Below are 20638 nucleotides of genomic sequence, written 5' to 3'. Positions count from 1 at the left end.
AAAGACTGAGCACTGGTAATTGTGAAACCTCTCCGTGCCCTCAGACTCAGACACAGGAGTCTACTTGCTTCTCCAAAGAGCAAGCCCCAGAGACCAGCTTGAGAAGACCTGTGGTGAGGTCCCAAGGTATGCTCTGAAAGAGCCTGACACAGCTCCTCTGTTCACGTGTGCCAGGGTGTGCCCAGATCTCAAAAGGAGCTGGGGATTTTAAGCCATTTGTTATACTGCTAAATAGCCTCTAAAGGGTGCAACATTATTTGTGATTACAGCTGGTGTTTTTTGTTTTTATTGATAGTCCCATTATTCCCAGGTATACTTTTGGCTACTGCTTCATAGATGGTAGTTTCTGGGAAGAAAACCAAACCCTTGTTGGCTGATGCCCAAAGTGGGCAAAGCCAGGCCAGCTCTGCCTGCCATTGACTGGACTGCCTTTCTCTCTTAACTCCTCAGACCCCCAGGCTCTTGGCCCACATCCCATCCAGGTAGGAAAGGACTGTTAGCCAGCTATATTGTGACCTACATGAAAAGAGTGAAATGACCTGGGACTAGTCTTAGCACACAGCTGTCTGCCCACAAATCATGGCAGGTGAAGAGCCTTGGTATGCAAACCAAAGGCTCGTGGCTGATCCCCACAGACTGGAGGGGAGGCAGGAGCAAGCTAATACACAGCAGCTCACCTCGCTGTCTGCTGTGCTTGGTCTGTAATGGGATCATTACAAGGTGTTAATGTAAAAGTGAGCGATTGTGAACTGAAACCAGCTGTTGACCGTACTCTGCAGAAGGATCTGCGGTAAAGCTGGTATTCACTGGTGATATTATGTGGTGGTAGGAAGAGGAGAAAGCCCTCTTTCCTTGGACTCTTCTCTCTCAATGGGCTCAGAGGCAGTGCTCTCCTGGAGACCCCTGTGGTTCTGCAGTCACTTGCCCTGCAAGGAGGACCAGCAATGCCATCCTGCCATGGAGATGCTGCTGGGCACCCTCTTGCCTGCTTCCTAGCACTTCTTATGGTGCACAAGCCTCCAAGCAGGCTGCATAGCAGTTTCCTACAAAACTACTCTTTTTAATATCACATGAAGGAATTTGGAAGGAGTGTAGCCATGGAGCTGAACTTGAGGTTGCCCATGCAGAGTGACAGCATCATTTAAACACTACAGTGCAATAATGCATGGTTCATTGCAAGGAACCACGTGCTGGGCTTTATGTGCTTTGGGTAACAAGAAAAGCTTCCGCCTGGTCAACTCAAAATGCCAAAGGAAGGGACCATGGTTGAAAATTGGAGAGTTTTTTCAGCCCAGGGAGGGGGGCAGCTAATCCTGCCACGATCCTGAAACTCATTTCTGCTTCATTAGACATATCTGTGACCTGTGGAACGCTGCTGAAGACTCATCAGTGGATGCAGATATGATTGGTTTGCCAAAGTGTGTTTTGTAGCTGCACACTGACAAGCCTCTGCCTCCCGGCTTGCTGCTGCTGCCTTCCCCCTGCCTCCCCTTCCCCCTTAATTCTCAGAATTCCTCAGCATATTTCTTCTGCCTGAATCTGACTCTCCTGAAGCCCTGTACCTTACGGCTGGGTTTGTGTCTTCCTGGGGAGCTGCAGTTTACATTTTTGGCATGAATTTCTAGCTATACATGTAAAGAAAAATGATGTGCTCATCACAGATGTTCACTATCCCTGCTGCTGGTGTTTTGGCACCCAGGGTTCCTGGAAGCCCTCACAGCAGTCCTCAGTTGCTGACAGCTAACATGGACCTGAAGGTCACATGAAGGTGACTGCTCCAAGCTGAGAAGGCAGATCTAGCGTTATTCTTGCTGCTTAGAGGTGACTCTTATGGTCAAAGGGCTTTCCTCTCCAAGTCTTTGCTCTGGCACTATTTTGCATAAATGAAGTAGAGAGATCCAAGGGGTGAGCTTTTAGAGTTGGGCAGTCTTCTCAACATGGATTGAGCAGTCTTCAGGCAGCTGCTGAACAGAGCGGGAGTGAGATGGACAGGTTGAAGGTATCTGCTGTCTCTGCAACCAAAGAACCTATCTTGCATCCTCCTTAATGCTTTCTTTAAAGGGCAAAATGATTCAATACCCTTCTCTCTGGTTTAGCCTCTTCAGCAGCTTGATCTCCTAACCTACTAGTGACTTGTGGTTACCACAGCTGGGGAAAGAAGTTGTTTTGTCCATCTTGTGTTTCTAAAACAGGCACACATCCTTCTCTCTGCACCCTTTTTCCCTTCAAGTGCTTTGAAGACTCATGACCACCTGTATTTTTTTCCAAAGTAAATTGTACATTCCTGATTTTCCTCTATTTATGTTTTACTGAAACACTGGCTGACAGCATTAAGGTAACTTGTGATGCTGACTAAGCTTTTTTTTTCCTAATATTGCTGAAATAAAAACTGTTCACAGCTAATTCCTTGCCTATACAGATACACTTGATGCTGCTTTAATGTTTCTGCAACAGTGATCTGATGAATGTAGCAACGATGCTGGGAGTTACTTGACTGAGAGACAAATATTGCTTTTGGAAATATGAAAATGATTGGTGTTGCTACAGAAGGAAAACAAACACGCTGCCAAGCAGTAGTAAAACGTTCTAAACAAATCCATTCTGCCGTAATGGGATGCTTGTGCAGATAAATGCAGCAGTCTTGATTTCTAAATTGCTTGGAAAGGATTGCATGTTGTTGCTTTAGGCTGATAATAAGTATGAGGGAATCTGCATGGGTTTATGCCTGAATGAATTTTTGGAGGTCATCTGTGAGGATGAGGCCCCAAAGCCCTCACTGGGAAAGGTATCATGTCACCTACCTCACCAGCTTCTGCTGCTGCCAAGCATAGCAGATCATTTAACACCCAGGTCAGCTCACAGCTCTTGCTCCTACCTGTGGGGCTGTTGAAGAGACATACAGGACACAACCTCTGCAAGCAATTTATTAAGCATTTGAATTCCCAGGGCTTTTCAAATACACCATTTATTGAAGCAACTTTGATTAGGGAATGAACTTGAAGCACCACAAGGATTGCTCTTTTTTACAGGCTGCTGAATGTTACTTGCTGTTAGAGCCTGCATTTTCCCATGGGGATTTTTTTTCTCTTCAAATGGAATCATGTATGTGGAATACTCTTGCAAATCTGGATTACAAAGCACTCACTACTATTACTGAATTTTGGACTGCTGAGTGATAAACTCCTGGAAACTTCTCTTTGCTGTGTTAGTACTGGGAAAGTAGATTATACACATAGTCTCTGTAAAGTAGGTCAATTTTAATAACCCTTTCTCCTATGTGTTCATTTATCATATTCTATGGGCCAGCCCATTTTGCTCCATTCAGCTATTAACATTCACTAGAGCTATTTAAGGGAAGTAACAGCCTCTGCTGTAGTTTTTCATGCCACCGTCACTGTCTTGTTTTACAGCTATCTTGCTTCAGCATGAGCCCAAAGTAAGGGACAGAGCTTAGGAGTCTCTGACAGTAGTTTCTAAGGAGCAATTCATGTTTGCTTATTGCCTTTAGACAAAGTACATGTACAGTCAGCTGAAATTAGAGCAGGTTAGAGTGAGATGCTATTGGTTACATGTGTTTTTTTGAATGACAATGCTCTTCTCAAAGATGCTGCTCCCTTGAATAAAGGCACCCTAACCTAATGCCTGAGAGGCTGGCAGGACGAACAGATTTCAGATACCCACTCCCCCTTAACCTTCCCATGACTTTCCCACTGCTGTAGGCCAGGGCAGCACAGCCTGCAGCACATTCTGCATGTCCAGGAGACAAGTTTCCACCCCTGAAGTTGCCTTGCCTCCTATACACATTTACACCTCCTCATACATCATCTCTGAGGTACTTGCATCCAATACCGAGTTCATAAAACTTGAAAGGGGGAGGAAAGCAGGCCTGGAGGTTATGCTGTGCTGCATCTTATTCCCTTCTGCACATAAAACATGGTCCAGCAGAACTGTCTCTCTTCTGTCTCTTATTACTCCCTCCTCCCACCCTCTCAACCTGAAATTACCTTGGACATTTCTGTCCAATACATGCATCTTACAGCCCCAAAGCCATTTATAAATAGATTTTTATTTATAAAGTCAATTTACATAAAATACGATACTCTCTTAAAAACTGCATATATACAACTTAAGAAATCATAGCAAGTGCATACAAAAATGCCTTCAACACATTTTTTTAAAAAAACCCAAACTTCAGTTTTCAGAGAAGTGTACCTTCACACCAGGCAAACTCGGACACCACGTTAAGACACAACGTAAATTTACAGTCTTTTACTAAAGTGTTCAGAGAGAAAAAACAAACCAACAAAACAAAACACCTTTTTATCTAAACCGTGTATGCTTCCAAAACATTCTAGCTGGTAGTTTTCAAGAACAAGGGAATAGGACTTGCTAAAAAATAGAACCATCTCACCCCTTTTCTCTAAAGTTTCTTGTACAAAAATAAGTCTTCATACACCAGTGTTCCCATAGACAGTTCAAGTTACATGTAAAATAGAATCTGACATGATAAAAAATTCCCTCCCCCTCCAGAAACAAGGAAGCATCAAGTGGTTTTAATTTCTTTTTTTCCACCGCTCCAAAGCGTCACCAGAGACCAGCCGTGGGGGGAAGCGGGGTCGCAAAGGCCCCCTTCTCCGTCGGCCGCTCCCGGCGGGCAGACAGAGCAGCTGCCCGGAGCCGGTGGCAGAGTCCCGCAGTCATTTACACCATTGCACTTTCCACAGCCCGAAGACGACGGGTGAACCCGGCGAGAAGAGCAGCCAGCAGGGAGTGAGTATTTTGAGGAGGATGCTGACTGCTCCCGAGAGCGAGGGCGCCGAGTCACTGCTGGCTGAGAGCGGCTGCGGAGAGATGTACAGAGAACCCCGATGGGTGCGTGCCTCGCTGCCCCGCGCGCAGGGAACGGTAGAAGCGGCCCCCGTCCCGCCGCCCTCCGGAGCCCCCTCACCTGCAGCCGGGTCAGTAGCTCCCGAGCCAGCTGGTGAAGTCCAGCAGCTCCCGCTCCTCGGGGCTCAGCGCCGCGTCGTAGCCGCTCTCGTCGGAAGAACAAGGCGAGCCGGGCACGGAGGAGGCGAAGGAGGGCGAGGCGGAGGAGTAGCCGCCGCCGCAGCCGCCTTCCCCGACGGCCGCCCTCCCGCGGCCGTCGGCGAAGGCGGCTGAAGCGGCGTCGTGCTCATCGAGGAGCCGCTGCAAGGCGCGGATGTATTCGACGGCGGACCGGAGTGTCTCCACTTTGCTCATCTTCTTGCTGGCGGCGCTGTGCGGGACGTGCTGCCGGAGGGCGGCGAAACCCAAGTTGACGAGCCGCACGCGGTTGCGCTCCCGCTCATTCCGACGGGCCACGGCGGCCGCCGCAGCCGCCCCGGTACCCGGCAGGGCGGCAAAGGCCAGGCGGCGCTTGCAGCGCAAGAGCTCGGGGGACGGGGGCCGCCGGCGGCCGCGGGGGGCGGCTGGGGGCAGGGGCGGCAGCGGCAGGGCCCCGCCGTTCATCGCCGGGCGGCCACGGCGGCGGCTGGCGGGGAGCGCGGAGTGGGGGGGAAAAAAAAAAAAAAAAAAAAGCTTTAAACCCCCGAAATTTAACGGGGAGAGGGGGCCTGGGCACCGGAGTTTGTTTATTCCTACACACAACAGCTCCCCCGCGTCCCGTCCGCTCCCAGCGCCGCTCCCGCTCCTCTGCGGTGGCCGCCGCCGCCGGGACGGCCCTTATCAACGCGCCGCCGCTCGCGAGCCCCAGCCGGCCGCACGCGCCGCGCACGCCGCGCCACGCGCGCCCGCTGCCGCCGCGCCACCCCCTCCCGCCCGCCCCCGCGCGAGCCCCCGCCCCCGCGCGCGCCCGGCGCGTGGAGCCGCTAGGCCCCGGCAAACCCCAGCACTGCCCTCCGGCCCGCCGCATCTCCCCCCCTGTTCCCGTGGCCCGGGGGTGCGCTCACACACACACACACACACACACACACACACACACACACACGCACACACACACACACACACGCACACTTTGGAACGTTCTCCTTTTCTCGCCCCGTCTGTTTTTTGCGTTTTTAATATTTTGTTGTAATTTTCATTATTTACGGAGGGAGGGGCTCCCCTGAGGTGTTCCCCCTGCCTCGGTGGGGTGCCAGCTCTGGGTCCAGACCCGTCCAATGCGCCGTTTCCCCCCCCCAAACCAGACGGCGCACTCGGAGGGGCGCCAGCGCCGTGGGAGGCGGGGAGCGGCCGCGGAGCGGCAGAGTGAGCAGCCCTACCGTCGGACACGGGTTGGTTTGCTTTGCAAAGCGAGGGGATACACCGGGCTCGGCTTTGTACCAAACAAAACTGAATACAAACGTACAGCAGTTGCGTGAGTCACCTCGCCAAAGCCGTTCTCTGCAAGACGACTTTCAAGGCTTAAACAAGAGTTTCAAGGATAAAGGTGCGGAGAGAAGTAAAATGTAAAACTTTTGTGGCTCGGGGTCTACAGCCGGGCTCCCCTCTGCCGTGGCCAGCAGTCCTTCCCACTGTCCCCCAAGCCAGCGATGCTTCCATCTCTGGGCGGAACAGCAATAGGGTGCAGTGCTTGTGGGGAGATGAATTTAATGGGGAGGACAAAGGTGCTGCTTCTTCATATCCTGGGAGCTTATGGTGAGAAATAAATTGCAGGGTGTTTTGCTAATTAAATAGGGTGGGTGAAGGGGGTGCTATGCACACCTGCTGCCCAGGGGTTGCAGACCACTCTCGGCTTCAGCACAGTTTGTCAGATGTTCTACCCCTGGGTCTTTGCTGCTGCCCAGCCTTAAGACAACACCAACCAAAACCAGTGTGATGCTAAAACATCCCCAACAGACCCTCTCCGACAGACAGTGAGGCTCTGCAGCATGATTCAGGTATCAAAGTAAGGATCTGTACCCCCGTGGCTACCCTGACCCACTCTGGTGATGCTCCTAGGGTGTATCCAAGCCAAAAATAGTAATCCTTGATTTCTCGATGTGACATAGAGGGGACTTTTTTCTACCTGCATGGGTATTCAAGGAGCAGTATGGCTCCACTGCATTGGAAGAGGGAAATTTTTCCTGGGGATCGATTGCAATGGCAGCAGGTTGATGGAGGAGTGAGCCCTGCTGCAGCATCAGAGGCAGCTGGGCTGAAATTCCTGGAAGTGACATGAAGGAGCCTGCAAGTGCTTTGCATTTTTGACAATTCCACTCAAGCGTACATCAGGCTTAGCACCCAAATTCAGTGGCTTTTGAGACATTTTTGGGCTTGCCATGGAAGGGAAAACTGTAAGCAGCCACATGGAGCCTCTGAAGGGTTTGGTGCAGGTGGGAGCATTTTGCCTGTCAGGTTCCTGGGAAGCTGTCGTGGTTTAAACCCAGTCAGGCAACTTGTTCCCTCACTCCCCCCTTTCTTTCCCTCCCCCTACTCCCGGAGGGATGGAGAGGAGAATCGAAAAGAATGCAACTCCCACAGGTTGAGATAAGAACAGTTTAGTAACTAAGGTATAACACAAATCACTACTGCTACCACCAATAATAATGATAAAGGAAACAACAAGGGAAGAGAATACATCTCACCACCAGCCGACCGGTAACTTGTCCCAACAGCCCGAGCAAGCTCTGACCAATACCTCCTCCAACCCCGCAGTCCCAGCCCTTTCGGGTAACTCCCAGTTACATCCTGGGCATGACGTGCTGTGGTATGGAATACCTCTTTGGTAGGTTTGGGTCAGGTGTCCTGTCTCTGCTTCCTCCCGGCTTCCCCTCCTCCCTGGCAGAGCATGAGGCCCACAGAGTCCTTGGCCAAACCAAAACATCCTTGTTATCAGCTCTGTTCCCAGGCTGAAAGTCAAAACACTGCACTGCACCAGCTATCAAGAAGGAGAAAAATGGCTGCTACTGCTGAACCCAGGACAGAAGCACAGTCTAAACATGGTTGTGTGCGTGATCATCTCCTCAGCTCAAGCCATGGTGCTTGTCTTCAGCACCTGCAAAGCTGTTCTGGCTGGCACAGGGGCTTCCCTTGTGCCCATCACCTGCCACAAGTGAGAGTAAAATGCAATTGATTTCGGGTGTCATGGCACATTTGGCACAGGTGTCATCAGGACCACAGCAGACAGATGCTGGGTCAGTGCCACTGTGACCTACATGTTACAGGCAGCTGAGGGGAGATTTTAAATTCTTTTTTACCAAAACTTTCTGGACGTCAGTGGAAAGCAATAGAAGTCCTGTTGCAGTAAGGCTTGAGGAGTGAATGCCAGAAATAAATGGCAATGGGCAGTTGAACAGCCCTGTTCTTGGTGAGAAGGCAAGTCCCTTTTTGCCAGGCTGGGCTCTGCTCACATTGGTTTTGCTGGGAGCAGGGCTAGAACTGTGTTATCAGGCCCACCATTTGCACAGCTGGCTCCTCAGCAATTAGAAACACAAAATCATAGGATGGTTTGGGTTGGAAGGGACCTTAGAGATCATCTTGTTCCAACCCTCCTGCTTGGGTAGGGACACCTTCCACTTGACCAAGTTGCTCAAAGCCCCATCCTACCTGGCCTTGAACACTGCCAGGGATGGGGCAGCCACAGCTTCTTTGGGCAACCTGTTCCAGTGCCTCACCACCCTCAAAGTAAAGACTTCTTCCTAATATCTACCCTAAATTCCCCCATTTAAGTTATGGTTTACAATTAGATACTGTGTGGAAAAGAAAAAAGGAATTAATTCTAAGTAGGAAGGTGTGCTTTAGAGGTATGAGTACAGTTGTTTCACTTTTGAGGAGGGGGGAAGAAGTTTACTTGAGTTTATTTTTGTCAGGGAACTCCCTGTCTTCAGCATATGCTCTTTTCAAATGTAAACTTTCCTGGGCTTGCTGAACTTCATTTAATAACTCTTCTGACAATTTTTTTTCACCTGTAATTAATTTCAAAATGCCTGGGAATCACTGGAGGATTTATGGAAATAATAATTAAAAAAAAACATCATTTGGAGATGTTATGATTTCTCTCTGGTTTTGTTTCTTCCAAGGAAGCCTCCAGCCAGCCTTGTTTCCATTCACAGCAGAGTTGTATGGTGCATCTGAAGCTTAGCAAAGCCCAGCACCTCCCCCTTTTCTCCTCTCCTTCCCCTCTTGAAAAGAGATAGCCCGGGTTTAAAAGTTGATTTTTAGCTTTGACTGTGCGTATGTGCTATATGAATGCTAAGCAGCCTTCACAATGCATCCTTGTGATGCGCCTGGAAAGGCAGACACAGGCTGTGAGGTCTCCCTGGCTTCCCATCATTCATATAGCTTCAGTGTAGCTTGATATGGACGTGTTTTATTTATGAGTGAGCTCTAGGGTGAATATAGGTGTCTCACGGGCAGTAGCTGAGGGACTGAATGGCCTGAGCCATGACACTTGTAAATCTGCCACAGCTGGAGCTATTTTCTGCTGTGGAGTAGAGCTACTTTCCCTAACACAGGTGTAGGCTGGCAAAGGAGGAGGCTCCTGAGAGGCAGGAGGGGCCTGGCATGGATGGACTGATACTGGCCTGCCTGGCCAGGCCTGATACTGGCCTGCCTGGACAATGGGTGTAGCTTTGCTTCTTGGGGCAGGTTCCTCTCCCCTGCCTCCAGCCTATCCTCCCATACAGGAGCATGAGTAGCAACACCCCAAAGCCAAGGGAGAGGTTTCTCTTACCTGCAGCCTTGCTGGGGTTCAAGCAGCTGGGGCTGGGATGCTGCTGTTACATCACTGGTGTCTGCGTTGACAGAGCGAGAGCCAGAAAAGTGGATGGTGAGAAAGCACTAGCATGAATATAGCCTCTTCTCCTCCATTTGTGCTGAGTCTTCCAGGTTCACCTCATGCAGTATTAACACATTAAATCCCTTGGCTCTTTTAGGACATCCATCTGATAGCGTGAGCAACAATTCCCTCCAGCTCGGAAGAAGGCTGGATGTGTTAGCTCTGCAAAATATAAACCCTAACCCTCTTTTTAAATCAATCCTTTCCTCCTGGATGAGGTGGCATGTACTTCTGACACCCACGCAGCTGCGGATGCTGGTGTGTATTTTCACAGCCTAACAGAAGGCTGCAAACAGCCACAAGACTGGAGGAGGAGGGCACCTGGGCTCCCCTGGGTATTTTTAGCCTTGCTACCCTCTTTCTGTGCTCTGGCTGATAACCAGAGATAAGGGAGGAAGCCACAGGCAGGAGCTGTAGTCACCTTCAGTTTTTGCACTGGCTTTGAGGGTGATAAGTTGTGCTCTTGCAAAGGGAACCAACTGATAAAACCCAGCAGGGCGGCTAGGAGTCCGAGTCTTGCCAGAAAAGCCACACTGCCATCCCACCCATGCAGTGGCTGCAAGGATGGTTCCCTGGCATGCTGGCAGCCCTGCTGCTCTTCCCGCTGGGATGGGGCTAGGGGAACACTATATTCACACTGGAGATGTGAGAAGCATCAGAGGACATGGGACAACTACTCAGGAATAAGCAACCATACCAGACAACCAGACAACCATACCAGAGAAACATCAGTTTAAACCCAGGTGTTTAATGTTACAATCTGCTCTGAGAGCTTGGTGAAGGTTCAGGGAAGGTGCCTGTTTTTACTGGAGAAAAAGAGGTAGAGCATCTGTTGTGAAGAGACTAGGAGCCCTTCCAAGGGATGTAGATGATGATTCTGTGACCTCTCAGGTGACGTGCGAGGCTTCTGCAGGGACAGATGAGACCTTTGTGAAACTGGGAATGGAACCTCTCGTCTCTTCCCTTCAAAAGTCCACTTGCATCACCCAGGCCTTCAGGAAGGGTTTCTGCTGGCCTGTGGGGACCTCTAGCGTGGGATTCGGCTTTGCACAGGCCTCCCCGGTGGCATCGTTTAGGGCTGGTTAAGAAAACCAGGCTGTAGGGGAAAATGAAGATGGGCCGTAAGGTTTTTCTCTTGTCACTCGCTGTGAGACAGGCTCCAGGTGTGTTCACGGTAGGTGGCAAGGCTGTCCCTCGCTTCTAGCCGACCACTGCTCTTGGCTGGGCTTCCCTAGCTGATTTTACACACAGAGCTGTGCTTTGTACCTTCTTGCAGCCCTTCCAGATTTAACCTGCAACTCCACCTGTGGACCAGCCCTACTGCTTTTGTACCACTGGTTATTTCCCTTGAAAATGCAGGTAACAATGCAACCATCTGTTCCATAGTGCCAGAAGAAGTGACAGGTGCTAACAGCTCTGTGTTCAGACGCAGTCCTGACTCCACCACAATGTTTTATAAGACGCTTTCCCAACTTGCCTGTCCCCAGGGGACCTGCTTTTGGACATGGATGTATGGGCATCAGCTGCATCACCAACCTGTTACCCTCTCTCTGTAGTCCTCCCTCTACTGCTCTCCTTCCCCACTGTCTATCCGGTGGTCTTTCTCAGGTGATTTCCAGCTGGTGGCTGGAGGAGGAAGGTCTCCATGTGTATGTGGGTACATCAGCATCCCCTGCTGCACATCAGAGATCCTCACTAGGGTAGAGACCCATGAGCCATAGGGTCGCCTGATTTTGGAAAGAGCTGTGGCAGCTCTCATTGCTGTCTCGGGAGGCTGCAACCAAGATGTTTTGCAAGAAAGCTTACACGAAAACTAGCGATGTAGTCAGAAGATCATTACATGCTTTTTCCTGTTTACATGGTTTTGTGCAACACACTTTCTCTTGCACCCATTTGCTCTCCAAAATGCATCTTCCTTCCTTTTTTCACTCCCCTCCACCACCTTCTATATCATTTTCCTGTAGCTACAATTACTGATGTGGGATGGTTTTACTTTTTCTCCCCCTTTCTTTGCCACGTAGGGAGGGTGCCACTATTTTCCACTTGTCTAGCTCTGAAAGTAAGGATGATTAAGACATTCAGCCATCAAGCCTCCCTTTGGACAGATTGTTCTTGAGGCTTTTCTGCAATTTACTTTCAGGAAATATGCATGCAGCAGGTAGCTGGTTTTGAACACCAGAAGTCACCTGAGTCTTCTGTAGCTGTGGGTCAATGGGCTCTTCAGTGCTACGAGAGGGGAAAGAACAGAGTCAAAATGTCCGTGGACAGTGAAGGTCTCCTGAGAAGGGAGTTATACTTATGTATATACATTTTCCTGAATAAAATGCTACCAAGGGGATTTTTATCTATCATCGGCAAATAAAAATTTTAGTAGGGTCTCAGCCAAAGGTTATTGCCATGTAGTGATTTCTAAACAGAGAGGGAAGACTTTCATGCAGATCCTGTTTGGTGGTTTTGATCTCTTTTTTAAACAACAGGTTGGGGCTGAGGTTTTTTTTTCTAATGTTTTCCTAAACTTTTTTCCCAAGATAGTATTTAAGCAGATTAAAGGAAAAAAAAAAAAAGTTAGTGACAGTGTTCATTAAAGCAAAACTGCCTCCCGGTGACAGTGCCAAAAGGAGCATTTCAATACTGATTCATGACTGAAGAATTTCAGAAATTGTTTTAAGAACCATTGCTCCAAACTAAATGAAAGGCTGATTTTTCTTATGCTTTTCCTCCTTTCCCAGCTGGCTACATGTTGGAGCTGATAGCAGCCCACCAAAAGCCCAGGCAGAAGGCAGCTGCTCTAACCAGGATTTAATTAGTCGGGCAGGAGGAAGTGCAGCAGCACGTGGTGGGGACTACACTTCCCGAGAGGCCCTGCTGTGGCCATGCCTCCCTTTGGGGAAACCCAGGCTTTATCAAGGGCTGGAGGGACGACTCTGGGGACAAGCAGCCATGGGAGTCAGATGCGGGATGAAGGCCACCAAGTGCCAGCTGCTGGTGACCAGCCTCTGTGTCATGGTGAGCAGGCAGGTTTGGGGCGATCTCTGCAGAACTGAGGTGAACCATTGCTTTTCCTGTCCCTGGTCAGGGAGAGTCAGGCTTTCCCATGCTGTTTTTCACGGGTGGAGGGCAAGCAAAGCTAACTGCCTGAGTTATCGTTGCGCCCAGCACGGTTATCGCTGGCTGCCATTATCGCGGTCCCTACCCCCCCCCTTTCCCCCGCTGATAGACTTCTGGTTTCTCAGGGCTGTCGTGCCGCTGCAGCTTTCACAAGCCAGTGGCCACCTCGAAGGAGAAAGCAAAGGTCGCTGCTGGCAGAATGGGTGGTTTTCAGCAAAAAGGTATTTGCTCCTGTCTCCCTGGGGCAAAAGAGGGAGGATGGACCTGCTGCAGTCACACTTGTTGCTGTTAGGATTGTAAGCTGCAGGTGGAATTGGCCAGGATATGAAACCACAAGGCTTCAGTGGAGGTATATGTGAGAGGTCTGTGGGTCTGTACCACAAAGTGAAAGCAATTCTAGGGATCCTTTTTATCAGCTTTTGAAGCAAGTTCAAGGGGAGCTTCTCAACATTTGCTGTTACAGCTGATGTGAGACAGTGGAAACTGAGAAATGCTTCTCCTGGATGTTGAGTTGTGTGTGTTTGTTGCCTTTTCACTTCATCAAAAGGCTTAAAAAAATAATAAAAAGAATAACAAACAAGCTTAAAGAAAAAAATAATCTCTATTTAGTTCAAAGAGGGTTGGTGGCTTGGAAAGAGTGTAATTTAAAGGTAATAGTTTATTTTGGGCCATACATGAAATGTAGTTTGTCCAAATTTCAAGTCTGTTGGCTGTAGTGACTATACATCATTCTCTCTTCCAAATAAAAAATATGTCATTTGGAGGAAATCAAAGGAGGATTGCTACCAAGCATATTCAGAGGAGATATTAAGGCACAGCTGCCCTGGATAGCTAGGATCACATTATTGCAGTTGGGAGGATTTTAGAGTGTTGTTTCTCAGATATCTAAGCTAACCGGTGTTGCACTTGGCATTTTGCTGGGTGTGGGTTGAGATATGCAATAATGCGCAGCATGGAGGATGAGTGGCTGCCAAAAATTAAGTTATTTATAAGGAGAAAATGCTAAATTTTTGATTTATTTAGTCTCCAAAGCTGTAAGTCTCCAGCAAAAGCTACTAGAAAATGTCATACAGAGGAGATTATGTTGACACCGGACTGTCATATCTGACACAGGGATAGCTGCCTTGTGTTTTCGTATTGTAAAAGCAAAAAATAATGAAAGCTTATCTTAGGAGCTAGGAGTGGCCTCAAATCTTGTATTTTCCAGGTTCGTTACACTAAAGTTGGAGGTGTTTTTAACTGTGCTGCTGTTGGTGCCTCCTTCTCAGCTCTGCCACTGGTTGTGCTGCAAGGCACATGTGCCATCAGAAGGCAGGTGCATCAGAAATGTTCCCTTTCTATTGCCTGGACCAGCTCTGGGCAACACAAAGGGTAACATGCTGGTGGTTACCCTGTGCCTTAGTCATGCCAGTGCTCTCAGGGATGGGACAGAAACATGAGTGGCCCAGCACCACATTGTGGAGACAAAAGCCAGCACAGATTACTCAAGAGTACTACAAGACTCAGCTTTTTGCTGAGTATATGGTGTGTTTTACAAATACACAAATATGTATATACAAAATATTGTATATTTTACAATAGGAAATAACAGCTAACAGCAGGCAATGGGACTAGCATTGCAAAGAACAATGCAGAGAACATCACCCCTGCCCAAAAGCACTATTGAAGCTGGCAGCCCTTAAAACTGCATGTGCATACTCTGCAGAGCCAATGAGACTGCACAAGTGTGCTGCAAGAGCATCAATCCTCTGGGTTTTCTTCACATGGTGGGAACTTCATTCAATGACACTGGCCAAGAGACTTTGGGCTGTGCAGTGTCACGTGCACTCATTATGCAACAGATAAAATGTGCTTTAGTATGTTTAAGTGTCTGGGGCTTGTCCTTTTATGTGTATTTTGGGGTACATTTGGATGATCAGGCTTCCTGAATCTGCATGGAGCCCAGGAGTATCCAGATACACCTCACAGTAGGAACTGCTGCCTGTAAATCCTTTCCTAAAAACCTTCTTTTCCAGCTGCTGGGGTTGTCCATTGCCACGCTGAGCACAGTCACCCACTATGGGCCACATTTCACCCTCATCAGAGACATCTCCCTGGAGAGCAACTCTTACAGAGTCATCCACCACACAGGTATGTCACGGTCACATCCCAGTAAGACCTCTGGTAAACATGGGAGCTGAAGGATCCCCTAAGGCAGATGAAGGAAATGCAGAGGTATCACAGAAAGAGGCAGAGGCTGCCTTTTGGAGGATGCATCAGGGCTGACACAGTCCCACAGGCACTTTTTTTCTTTATCAGATCTGTACACCTGGCACCAAAAGTGCTGCTGCATTTGCTCCTGTCCCTCTATTCATTGTCTCCCCAGCTTTCCAATGTGCTGCATTGAAAGCTCAGGGGGAGCTCAGCCACAGATGGACCTAAAGGTGCTGTGGGGCTGGAAGGGCCCTGGGGACATGGGGAGGGGGACTCTTACAGGAGTTGAAGTAGAGCTGAAAATTGAAGCTGGGAGCCAAAATGCATGGGAAAACCTGTTTTTGTTTTTTTTTTTTTGAGGAAATGTAGGGGGTTTTCCCTACAGAAGGGAGAAATATGAATTGAGTCTCGGGTACAAGGCTAGAGCAAAGAAATGAGAACAGCCCAGATGCTAAAATGCCCTGCTCGTCTCTGCTGCACTTGCATCTGCTGCTTTTCCTGAGCTGTACTGTGGGCTTAAACATATATGGGCATATACCCTCTCTAGATCCTGGTTTTCAATTTCAGTTTAACATGGCAGGTGTTAAAAAAACAATGTTAGCCCAAAGCTTAGGTATAGCCTTCCCCCTTTCCTACACATAGCAGATTATATCGACTGGCACTTAATGCAGCCTCGCAGGTTCTCTCTTCCCAGCTACCCCTCTCTAGCAATGCTTCCACTTGCTTTGCTTGCAAGCACTAATTCCTTGCAGTTAGCTCTGAGTGAGGGTTGCAAAGCCCTCTGCAGTGCTGTGGCCCTGGGGTACCAGCTGTGACCCTGCCTTAGCAGGGAGGAAACCAGAGGGCAAGTGTTGCACCAGATTAGCAGCACACAAAGTCCTGATAGAGTCCATGGGACAGCTGCTGCACAGCAGCACCCCACATTCAGGGGATCCTTATCACAGTTCTGAAATAATTGACAGCTTGTGGTCTGTTGGGTGGACCAACACCCTTTTAGGGTGCTTCCCTCTGCTGAAGCTGTGGGAACTGCTCAGGGGTTTGCAGCCCTGCTAGGCAACTACAGCACACACAGATGGGGGGCACTGAATAAATCAGAAAACATTCCAGTTCTGCAGCCTGGTCCCCTTGGACCAGCTCCCCAACATTCACTTTCTGCTCCCTCCTTGGGTGAAAGCATTGGACAAGGTCTCTCTTAGCCCTGAAGTCTTTGTGTCTGACCACAGCTCCCACGTCTGACTTCCTTCCAGCTTTCTACTTTGGGATCTGCATCAGCATGACCCTGATCCTCGCAGCCCTGCTGGGCTCTGTCGCCATGGTGCGGGAATCGCAAAGCCTCACTGCCATGGTGCGTATCGAGTGGGGCTTTTTGTAACCTTGGGCTGGTACCGTTAAAATGTGGGGGGTTAAAATGGGGTTCTGCCAGGGAGTGTGCACGCCTGGGGAAGAACATCCTATTGCTCCACCCTGTGCTGCAAGGGTGCACTTTTGTAAAAGGCATGACCTCTTCCAGCTGAGGATTGCATCCTTCTGTTCCTTGTTTCTTTTGCCAAGATGCCTGTATGCAGCTTTCAGAGCAGGGTCAGAGGCAGGTGCTTCTCTGCCAAAGCAATTGCAGTGATGATGATTCCCACTGTATTTTCTTTCTCAGCAAGTCAACACGTGGCTTGTGTGGGGAAACCTTAACAATGCCATTTTGAGTACCAAGTTGTTCCTCTGACTTGTGACATCGAAGTCAGCTTCCCTCCTTCCTCCCTCCACCAGTGGGTGGTGTGAGGCATACAAAGCACGGCAGCAGGCACAGGGGCTTTGGGCTGGACCCTCAGTTTCAGCCTCAAAGGAGAAGGTGAAGGGGTACCAAAAGAACTGAAATGGCACCTTTCTGTTCTCCATCATCCACAAAGTGCCTGTTTCGGCCTGGACCATGCCAGGATTAGTGAGCTCAGCTCCATTTAAAAACACAGCTTGCACACAGGGCTTGGTCTGAATGGAACAGCTTCCAGCCTCAGGGCTGGAGGGATGAGCAGAAAAGCACTGCTCACTGCATGTTTGCCCATGCTGTGTGAAAGGCAGGAGTTAACAGGTAGGTTGCTGTGCATGAAGCCATACTTAATATAAAATAATTGCACTGCTGTCATACATAAACTAGCTTTGCGGAGATTTATTTAATCTATCTAATTGGGAAAAATTATACTGATGGCAGAAATGAAAAGCTGACAACTTAAAACTTGGTGCAAGGCAGCTACTGAAGTTAATGTTCTCACCTTCTCAATATGCAGTCTTCCTTTCTCTGTTTGAGATGTTCAAAGGGGCCTGAGTGACACAGTTCCCATGAATGTGGCTAGCAGAGTATATATAATTTCCCCCTATTTTGCTAACATATACTTTAACGTCTGCCTGCAATTACCACATCTAAAACAACAGATGAGTATGCATGGGCCAGTGAAGATTGTCACAGCTGCCTGAAAATACAGTTGAACTTCTCTATAATGTTTATTTGCTTGCCTTACTCTCTGTGTGGTATGGTTTGGGACATGCCACTATGTAAAACATGCTTTTAAAGTTATAGCTGTTTCCTGAACAGTTAAATTAAAACATAGCAGCAAACTCCACAGTTGCTGTCCTCTTGAGGGCACCTGATGCTTCTTTCCCTTCCCCCTGCCGTGGGGATGAGGACCCAAATGTCCTTTACTCCAGATACCCATCGACTCCCCCAGACTGACTGGTTTGGTGTAACACAGCCAAGAAACCTCCGGCTGGCAGAACTGCCAACCTAGCCATTTACTTTTGTGCTTCCTGGCATGTCCTATTCGCTTTGCTTTAGCATGCACATTTTGCATCCTTTGGGAGAGTTGGCTGTCTTCATTTTGGATGTCTGACGATGATACCATTGCAGTGAGGACACAACATCATTGCCTTGTGGGAAGAGGAGGAAAGTGCAAGTGCTTTCCCGCGGCCGTGGCAATGAGGCATCCCGCTCTGCCCGCAGTAGGGGATAATGGGATGCCCCTTGGTTGCTTTTAAGCTCCGTTTCAGCCGTCTTCGACAGCGTGAGGGTCCCCAGTGCGTGTGAAGATGGCAGGGCCCAGTGCCAAGGCAGGGGTGCCAGCCCGCTTCCGGCGAAGGGGGCCCTCCACCGCCGCGTTTCCCGGGAGCTGCCGGCCCGGCTGCAGCTCCGGCTCCGCCGCTGGAGGGGGCCGCGGCCCCGCCGAGCTCCGCTGTCCCCGCCCCGCGCTTGGCACCTGAAGATGGCGGGAAAACGCAGGGGGGAGGGTTGCTACAGCCAGTGCGGCGGTGGCAGAATGTCCCCAGCTCTCCAGCATTTAGCAGGGGACCTGGCAGATACCATGTCACCAGCAACGTTATTCTCTGCTCCTGTTCAAACAGCTCATCAGCATCGTAAATAGGGGAGCTTTGCTTATTCCTTTAAATTGCAAGCCGTCTACTGCCGTTGTCTTACAGCAAGGGCCAGCCCATTGCTCGTTTTCCCACAAGGTCCTATCCCCTCCCAAGGCTCGTGTTTAATCTCTGATCTGGAAGCAAGACATGCAGGCAGGGAGAGCCAGCTCGATGGCTGTGGTGAGATGTAATCACAGGCAGGAGTGGGGTTCAGCCCTGTGGGGCTCTGAAACTTGCCGTTGGTGTCACAGCCTGCCCTGTTGATCCCCACTGGGCTGTAGCTCACAGAAGTAATTGCCACCCCCAGCCTGTAGCTTTTTTCCCACTTAATAGGATTTTTAACCTTCCCCCACTATTGATTGCAAAGGATTTTCCCTCTCCTGCAAAGTGTGTGTCTTAGAATCATAGAATCGTTAGGGTTGGAAAGGACCTTAAAATCATCTAGTTCCAACCCCCCTGCCATGGGCAGGGAAACCTTACGCTAAATCATATCACCCGAGGCCTCATCCAGCCTGGTCTTGAACACTGCCAGGGATGGAGCATTCACAACCTCCCTGGGCAACCCATTCCAGTGCCTCACCACCCTAACAGGAAAGAATTTCCTTCTTATATCCAATCTAAACTTCCCCTGTTTAAGTTTTAACCCATGACCCCTTGTCCTGTCACTACAGTCCCTAATGAAGAGTCCATCCCCAGCATCCCTATAGGCCCCCTTCAGATACTGGAAGGCTGCTATGAGGTCTCCACGCAGCCTTCTCTTCTCCAAGCTGAACAGCCCCAACTTCCTCAGCCTGTCTTCATACAGGAGGTGCTCCAGTCCCCTGATCATCCTTGTGGCCCTTCTCTGGACTTGTTCCAACAGTTCCATGTCCTTTTTATGTTGAGGACACCAGAACTGCACACAATACTCCAGGTGAGATCTCACAAGAGAGGAGTAGAGGGGCAGGATCACCTCCTTCGACCTGCTGGTCACGCTCCTTTTGATGCAGCCCAGGATACGGTTGGCTTTCTGGGCTGCGAGTGCACACTGCTGGCTCATGTTCATTTTCTCATTGACCAACACCCCCAAGTCCTTCTCTGCAGGGCTGCTCTGAATCTCTTCTCTGCCCAACCTGTAGCTGTGCCTGGGATTGCTCCAACCCAGGTGTAGGACCTTGCACTTGGCATGGTTAAACTTCATGAGGTTGGCATCTGCCCACCTCACAAGTGTGTCAAGGTCCCTCTGGATGGCATTCCTTCCCTCCAGGGTATCAACCGAACCACACAGCTTGGTGTCATCGGCAAACTTGCTGAGGGCGCACTCAATCCCATTGTCCATGTCACCGACAAAGACGTTAAACAAGACTGGTCCCAACACCAATCCCTGAGGGACACTGCTCGTTACTGGTCTCCAGCTGGACATTGAGCCATTGACCACAACTCTTTGGTTGTGTGGCCATCCAGCCAGTTCTTTATCCATCGAGTGGTCCATCCATCAAATTGATGTTGCTCCAATTTAGAGACAAGGATGTCATGCGGAACAGTGTCGAATGCTTTGCACAAGTCCAGGTAGATGACATCAACTGCTCTACCCCTGTCCATCAGTTCTGTAGCCCCATCATAGAAGGCCACCAAATTGGTCAGGCAGGATTTCCCCTTAGTGAAGCCATGCTGGATGTCACCAAGCACCTTGTTGTTTTTCATGTGCCTTAGCATGCCTTCCAGGAGAATCTGCTCCAAGATTTTGCCAGGCACAGGGGTGAGACTGACTGGTCTGTAGTTCCCCGAGTCATCCATTTTCACCTTCTTGAAAATGAGGGTTATATTTCCCTTTTTTCCAGTCATCGGGAACTTCACCTGACTGCCATGATTTCTCAAATATGATGGCCAGTGGCTTAGCAACTTCATTCGCCAGCTCCTTCAGGACCTGCAGATGGATCTCATCAGGTCCCATGGACTTGTGCACGTTCAGATTTTTAAGATGGTCTCGAAACCAGATCCTCTCCTACAGTGGGCCCAAGGTCTTCATTCTCACAGTCCCTGTGCCTTCCAAGACTTGGGTGGTTTGGTCAGAGCCTTTGCCAGTGAAGACCAAAGCAAAGAAGTCATTCAGAACCTCAGCCTTCTCCAAATCCTGCGTAGCCAGTTCTCCCAAGAGCTTCCTGAGGGGGTCTTGCATTCTTCCTAGTCTGTTTTTTATTTGCTATGTACCTGTAGAATCCC

General features: G+C 49.5%; 2 protein-coding genes across 3 annotated transcripts in view; one reads left to right on the top strand and one right to left on the bottom strand.

Moving 5' to 3' along the window:
* Positions 1 to 4046: 4046 nt before the first annotated feature.
* ASCL2 (achaete-scute family bHLH transcription factor 2) lies at positions 4047 to 5543 on the bottom strand. Its single transcript, XM_061464292.1, has 2 exons — positions 4949 to 5543; positions 4047 to 4841 (listed from the first exon to the last, which is right to left on the bottom strand). Exon 1 carries the CDS (start codon positions 5488 to 5490, stop codon positions 4960 to 4962), a length of 531 nt encoding a protein of 176 aa, XP_061320276.1. The 5' UTR covers positions 5491 to 5543; the 3' UTR covers positions 4047 to 4841; positions 4949 to 4959.
* A 7068-nt stretch (positions 5544 to 12611) lies between these two features.
* The window catches only part of TSPAN32 (tetraspanin 32), a 34510-nt gene continuing 26483 nt past the window's right edge, over positions 12612 to 20638 (top strand). For both annotated transcript variants that reach the window (XM_061463099.1, XM_061463100.1), the window contains exons 1-3: positions 12612 to 12745; positions 14863 to 14977; positions 16288 to 16385. In XM_061463099.1, coding sequence (XP_061319083.1) covers positions 12680 to 12745; positions 14863 to 14977; positions 16288 to 16385 — 279 coding nt within the window. In that variant the 5' untranslated portion in view covers positions 12612 to 12679. The remainder of the gene's footprint in view (positions 12746 to 14862; positions 14978 to 16287; positions 16386 to 20638) is intronic.

This window comes from Pezoporus flaviventris, unplaced genomic scaffold (assembly GCF_033815535.1).
Source record: "Pezoporus flaviventris isolate CSIRO_AGI_PZ_B2104156 unplaced genomic scaffold, CSIRO_AGI_Pfla_v1 ptg000036l, whole genome shotgun sequence".
In the NCBI taxonomy this organism is placed as follows: Eukaryota; Metazoa; Chordata; class Aves; order Psittaciformes; family Psittacidae; genus Pezoporus; species Pezoporus flaviventris.
This window is presented reverse-complemented; position numbering and strand designations above follow the sequence as displayed.